Genomic DNA, 7,402 nt, shown 5'->3' on the forward strand with positions numbered 1-7,402 from the left:
GAAACAGCCAGAACCTGGACCGAAAATTACAAACGAATGTCATGCCTCCAACCATACATTTCCGCCACCGGGATACCAAAGGTGTTTTTTATTGTAATGTAGTCCCTTTTGCCACTTCCCCACCCCCACCCCCGCACCAGAGGATATCCACGTGAGACTTGTAACACGCGCAAATCGGCGTTATTTTTTAGCGTTTTTCGTGATAGCGCAAGGATGGCATAGGTAGCAGGGGACGACAACACATGTCAGTTAATTTTATTCTATTTATTTCGCAGTACCGTTACGGGCACCCCTCGTACAAGTTTTATTTGTTTTACACGAGAATTGCCACCATATTTGGCAATGTGGGCATACTTTTTCCAGTGATTTACAGCGAGACACTTCGGAGAATTTTTCAAATCATTTGCTTCCAAACTCGTATGTACAAATTTCCTTAAAAAATATAAACACTCTAAAGTAAACTGGATCAGTACAAAGGCGCCTACTACGTCGTTTAACATACTATGAGGTAAATAACTAATGTAACCATAACTAGTATTGGTCCTCCAATTTCAAATTTCACATCATCAAAATTTACTGTTTAAACAGTCAACTTACTTTAGGCACTAAGCTCAATTCAAAACAGCGTTTATTCAGTTTTTGACTTGTGAACGGGCGAAGCGCAATGAAAGAGTTACGCCCCGGCATAGTTACTAAGTACCCATGGGATTCGGGGTGTTAGCTCTTCAAAAAGGGACTGGGAACTAGTTAAATGCAAACGCGACGAATTCGCGTGCATAAGTTTCAAGTGGTGCATTTAAAATACGAAAATTGGCATGCAAAAAAAAAAAAAAATATGCGCCACGGAAAATACTTTCGAAAATATAGAAATACCGATGAAGAAAATTATTAAATGACACGAGTGTAGAGTAATGCACTGTGGTACAGATTCAAATCCACGTAAACTACTTTACATTCAAAACATACAGACCTGAAATTTCGTCTCGTGTGAGCGGAAACTGTTGTTGAGTCTAAACAGTCCAAACTGTTATCTTTAACTTATGCAGGCAAAATTCCTCTTAACGGAAGTGACTTACAGAAACGACGCTGCCTGCGGCAACAGCAACGCCACGTAACATAGTATTATTATGTACTCAACAGAACATCGCGTTTCTGATTGGTCAATGACGAATGCATAAATACGTTACAGAGTGGAATAAGGAAGTTGATATGGAAACAGAGTAACTCGGTGATTTTGTTGAGTATATAGTAAAAACATCGTATGAACTTGTTCGTGCATTTCGTGATTTATGGGCACGATTGACGTTTTGAAAGTTCTCAATTTGAGTTCATACGACCTCCTATACGTGCTGCCTTAGGCACCAAAGCCAAAAAGCAGTTTTCACAAAAAGTTGCGTTTTCAGGCTGAAACGAACGTTTCGCAAAAATTTCCAGTGTTAGTTAGATTTTGAGCAAACGATAATCTTGATGTGATTATCTTTTTACGGTTTTTGCTCTTTTCAAATTAGTCCGTACCAATTTAGTTTTAGAATACTTCGAATATATTATACAACATGAAAGAGATTGGAAAAATGAAATACTTAGAAAAATACCTGGAAAAATGAAACACCTATTTTGAATTGGCATTTTGTGGGCGTTGAAGTTGCCGATGCTTCAAATCCCTACGAGGTTCTCTTCGGTACGCGAAGATGAAACAAACCTGTCCACAGAAGCCTGAAACTTCTATTGCGAATAGACAATTCGCTGATGATCATGCCTTATTCAAATTATTTTGTAGTCGGAAGGCATCCATTATTTTTAAGTATTGGAAAGGAGAGGACACAACGAACACCTTGGATAAAAATTCATACAACCTTGTTACTAGCGACCTGAGCGTCTGAAAAGGACCAAGTATGTACAACAATCACTGATCGTGAAAGACGGTTTTCATTCGAGTGTTGCCACACCCGAAATAAAGAGGCTGACAACCGATATCAGCAATTTAAGGAACCAATCAGAGCAGGGTTTGAAATGGCGCGAGATTTTCGGCCAATCACAGCAAGCGCAGTAATTTTGAGCGAAAGCAAGTCTGCTTTTATCTTACATGCCGCTTTAGGCTCATCTACAATTGCTTCTCTTTAGAATATTGACTGCATCTTTACCGTTTGAGTCTAGGCTGTTGCGTACGAACGTTGAAATGGAATATAGTGAAAACTAAGACTGGAATTTCTTTTTCGTTTTTTTCTTTGGAAGCTTCACAAGTGTTTCACTATGAAAAAGCAGCACCTTAAAATACTTTTTCATCAAATTTAGTCACTGTCAGCAGCAAGACCCTCACTGTGGCTGGCAAGTTTGTTTCGCCATCGAATTGACAGCCTCCTTTTATCTTGCCTGGGGTTGCTGCCATCTGTTACTGAAGATGCTCCCGTTTCCATGTTATCTAATCCGTCTGGAAGAGACGAGGTAAGTGGAGTGTTCTCTTCCTGAACTGTAAATTAAGTGGCAAATATAACGTTGTTAGATTACGCTTAATCTGAAGCTCTCTAGATGACGACGAGAATCCGCATCATCGACGTCGTTATCATTGTCGTCGTCGTCATCGTTGTTGTCATCGTCATTGACGTCATCTTCGTCGTCGTCGTCATCGTCATCGTCGTCATCGTCATTGTCGCCATCGTCGTCGTTACCGTCGTCGTGATCGCCGTCATCATGATCATCATCACCGTCACAGGAACCTGACTTGACGCTCACAATTCCCATCTCTCTCCTGAGTTATTGTTTCGTCGACCGTCTACATTAATAGAACCGATTGGCTCGCCATGTATTGATGGTTTGCATGTGACGTCAAGGCGGCCATGTTGGTGAATAGAAACATGCAGTAAAATGCCTTTTGGAAATTTGACTCTATTATTATGCAAAACTTGTGCGGCCTTTTTCTATTGTTTTGTACACCAGCATGGCCGTCTCATCACGTGGATGCAAACCAAAAATTGTCTAATTAACTTCAGAATTTACACGGGAATAACAATTAAAAAAAAAAAATTCAGGTCCAGAGGTCCATAACCCGGAAGTGTCGATCGGGATGTATCGCGGACCATCAGTTTTACTTTGTCTGTCAGTTTTAGCTTATTTGCAACGGCCACTGCTTTATTGCATTTAGCAATAGTAGGGACCTCTAGATCGGAGGGCGAGGACGAATACGAGTACAAGTTTTCCGTACTGAGCATGCGCATAACGTTTGGAGACCGAAATTTTTCAAAGTGCGCATGCTCAGTACGGAAAACTCGTACTCGTAGTCGTCCTCGTCTTCCGATCTAAGAGTCCCTGATAATCCCTCGCGTGGCTGCTTTGTTGCAGACCAATCAAAAGCGTTGTGGCCATCAGCCGCAATCTGATTGGCCACTTTTCGGAGGGACCTGAAATGTATTATAAATAACAATGAAAAACATACATAAACTAATGGGACCCAGGCCAAATATGAGAGATCGACACCTCCTACCAAGTCTAAGGTAACGATCACTTAAAGGGGGAGGGAAGGGGGAACTGGTTGTTCGTTCAAGACTCCAACTAGTCAAAGCTATCAGAATCATCAACACGGTCACCATCCCATCATCGTCAATGATAGAACGAGCTCTTTAAAATACATACTTAACTGACCAATCACCATAGGGGCTTTTCAGGGCCAGTTAAATACAACAAACGAAACGACAGGACAGAACAACAACAACTGTTTAGAATCCCAACTGGCCAGACGCAAACCAGTTGGCTATTTACAAGTGCAGCGGAGAAGTTGAACAAGGGACTTAATTCCGGTATCAAATTCGAGTCGTGGTGAGAACGGACTTAGAGCCCGGGATCTACGGATTTCAAGGCAATGGCCCTTACCAATGCAGGCCCCACTGCAACCTCTTTCACTCGTTCACTCACCTAGCTTACTCAGCGCAAGTCTTGGTGCCGCCACCGCACTCTTGGATCGATTGCGAATAGATGACTTGTCGTTGCCAGAGACAGTATGTGTCCGTACTATGTGCGATAACACTGGGGTTGGAGGCTCGCTTTCCGTGGATCTAGGAACCGGACAGAATACCAACGAGGCAAACTCCTCGAACGTTGTGGGATCTTTGTGTTTTTTTACGATTCTTTCAATGCAGTTCTCACGTTCCTCGAAACTGGTGTGATTATTAAGGGAAGAGTAGATAAAATAAGCGGGCCTATTATATAGATTACGAAATTGGCGTGGCTAGCTTCACCGATGACAAACGATATTATTTCCGAAACGTTTCCGACGATTTTCGAAGTTTATAAATCAACTATACGAAGTTCAACCGGAGATAAATGATCTTTACCCGCCATCATCCGGAGCCAAACGATTACTCAGTGAAACATTTTCAAAAATTTTCTGGCGAGCCTAAACCATATTGAGATACTCTAAGATAAATTGTAAGTACTGCATTGACTATTACACACAAAACAAGGATACTATCGCTCATACACCGGAAGAAGTTCTCGACTGGCTCGGCTGGCATTTATGGCGGTAGCCCTGACAAGGGAAGGCAATACTTTCCTGTCCACCAAAGCACCGTCAAATAGTGGCCCAAACATCGGAACCTTGAAACACAGAAAACAAAGCTAAGGTCATTGCCACTGGATGAGCCAGCCAGTAAAGTCTTTAAACAGTTTCGTTGTCAAAGCCCAAAAATTTGAGAAATAATTGTGATAATTCGTTCTCAAACACCAGGCTGTGTTTTTTTTTTACGGTCAGCACCTACAATAAAATACAGATCTCTGGCTGGGTCCGAACAGCAAAAAATAGCAACCTCTTGGACGAGAATGGGAATGTTTTTTTTGCCGGAAGGATGGATTAAACCGAACAAGACAACACAAAAAAGGTGTACCTACATAACTGGCTACGTGCCAAGGCTTTGAAATTTCTAAATGACGAGCAGTTCCGTATTTTTCTCAAATGGAAATCAGCAGTCATTGTCACCAACAAACAACAATTGGTGACATGGACCACTTTCATAAATGGTGACAACCTTCAAGTTCTTTTCTATTTATGTTAATTTACTGCCCTCATTTTGAAAGAAATATTCTTTTAAAATTTGCTCGTCGTAGCGAGGCCAGAAAGGCTTACTAGCAATAAAACAGAAGAATATTTTATTTGGCCGCCATTATGATTAGGTCTAAAACTTCTGAGTCACTGTCACCACTGAAAAACAATCCTTCTCAGGACAATCGCACTCCATCGAGTTTTGATATGATGCCTAGGTTTCTAACCAATTGCCATTTCAAGATGATATTATGATCAACCGACATGAAGCTTCAAACCTTGGGCTTTTTGATGATCTGTATTCTAAACAAGTGGTTCTCCAGCGGATAAATCACAATCATTACATCAGCAAACTCCGTGTTGACAATGCCGTGTCTGTAATCTCTGTAATGCTCAGACCACACAATGTGAACTTCGTCGTTACCAAGGTGACGCACCTGCAGAAAGAACAGTCCATCGTGTACAGCTATTTTGAGAAAGGTTGTCGGAAAAAGTGCACGCGAAAATCCTGAAAGGTATTGTGGGTGATTTTAAGTGCACTGTTTTTCAAAGAAATTTAAAAGAATCGTACGGGAGGCCACTGATATATGTTTGCGAGTGCTGAAGGAAAGTAACAAAAGTAGGTTCGACAGCTACAGTCGTTAGCAAAACAGTGTATTGATCATATCCCATATTACCTTTCGGGATTGTCGCGTGCACTGTATTCTTGACAAACTTTCTCGAAATAGCTGTATATGACAGATCTTTCAGTGGGAGACTCCACGACTACAATAACTTTAAACCAGAGGGAATGATGTCTAAGATCAAATTTTACAAAATTCCGAGATCAAAGCTTCCTACAGTATCATACTGTCTTCGTTAGCAAAATGACCTGTGTTTTTACATGACTCGTGTATGTTCAGTCACGTGACAATCTGATCTGGATAGCCTCCTTTAGTACTTTCATTTTTTTCAAAGAAAGCATTTGTATAAGAAAAAACTAAAAAAAGGGAAGTAAAAAAACCAGTTATTACATCGGTTTTGTACGTTTCATTGTGCAAAAGTGAAAACCGGTAAAGGAAGGTAAAGTAGACGATTTGCTTCGTTTTCGCTGCGATACAGGGACCGTGTGTACAGAGTCTCTTCACACCAGAAAACATGCCAGAACATCAAAGTCTAACCTTCTTATTAAAGCCGTCGCTGTCAGAAGCGAGAGGTATTCTCGTGGAAACATGAAACATAACTTCAGTTGAGGAGGTACAGTAATATGGAGCTGTGGTTCCAGTCGATAAATTCTTCTCCAAACCACCAAGAAATCCAGTATGTTTAGAAAGGTCCACCTTGTTAAACGAGATAAAGATCAAGCTAGCAACAAGTTAAGCATTAAAAGGCCCGAATACTGCATCAGGCAGCTAAGTAAAATTAAAATTGATCAATTTCTGGACGCAGACATCCACAAACTAGGAACCCACAATTCGATATTTTTTAGTCATCAAACACGAGAACAATAGAAATGTTTTAAGTTGTTTGATCGAATGTTTGATGGTCTTCAAATTTTATCAAACACGACCAAACAGCACAAAACAAGATGGCCAAACGGTAAAATGTTGGATCACCAAACCATGTTTGATGTTGTTTGGTCGCCAAACATTTCCCGGGCCCTAAAACATTTCGCATGTAGGATAACTTATTTTCATGACAATTAAAGAAAGACTTTTCGCTTGGACACTTTAAACGACGCCACACTAAACTTGATAATGACCGACTGAATTTCCAGTCGCAAAATTTTTTTATCGCGTGGGAATTCAATTGGAAAGGAAGTCCTTATATCTTTCCTATGAACATAAAAAGAACATCTTTACCTCCCAAGCTAAGCCGGCTACAAAACGTTCATATTCTTCACTCCCTACGGAGTTGGACATTATGGATGTCTTGTCTTCTTGTCCTTGAGCTACGTAAAGCAAAGCTATTTTGTGCGTTTCACGGCTGCGGAGAAAAATCATCATGCAAAAACCACCTTGTAATTTGGTCTAACAACTACGCTTGAATGGGGTTGTGTAATACACGCAATTTCATGACAGATAACTGAGACTGCAATTGATGGAAACGATCACAACAACCACCTCTAATTATTTCAAATGGTTATCGCATCATTTTAACAGCAACCTTTTAACCTAAAATAACCTTATTCCAAACAAGAGAGAAAATGAAAAAAAAAAGAAATTTTCGATGACGACTCAGGGATACTCGGAAAAATCCGAGTTCTCCTACGACCTGCCGATTACTAGTTCGGATGCTATTCGTGGGAACTAGGCCCCGAAACTTGGTTTTCCTCGCTTCGGGGTTACCATTGGTCACCGACTTCATAACAAGACGGTGAATAATCTGGAAATG

The 7,402-nt window shown here is 40.8% G+C and overlaps 1 protein-coding gene across 1 annotated transcript in view; it reads right to left on the reverse strand.

The window, feature by feature from the left end:
• Positions 1–249: 249 nt before the first annotated feature.
• The window catches only part of LOC137985935 (ral GTPase-activating protein subunit alpha-2-like), a 46,701-nt gene continuing 39,548 nt past the window's right edge, over positions 250–7,402 (reverse strand). Inside the window, 6 exon segments of the mRNA XM_068833378.1 lie at positions 250–2,467; positions 3,907–4,148; positions 4,460–4,587; positions 5,308–5,466; positions 6,190–6,348; positions 6,871–6,994. Of these exon segments, the coding sequence (XP_068689479.1) occupies positions 2,289–2,467; positions 3,907–4,148; positions 4,460–4,587; positions 5,308–5,466; positions 6,190–6,348; positions 6,871–6,994 (991 nt within the window). The 3' untranslated portion in view covers positions 250–2,288.

Source organism: Montipora foliosa, unplaced genomic scaffold (assembly GCF_036669935.1).
Source record: "Montipora foliosa isolate CH-2021 unplaced genomic scaffold, ASM3666993v2 scaffold_117, whole genome shotgun sequence".
In the NCBI taxonomy this organism is placed as follows: Eukaryota; Metazoa; Cnidaria; class Anthozoa; order Scleractinia; family Acroporidae; genus Montipora; species Montipora foliosa.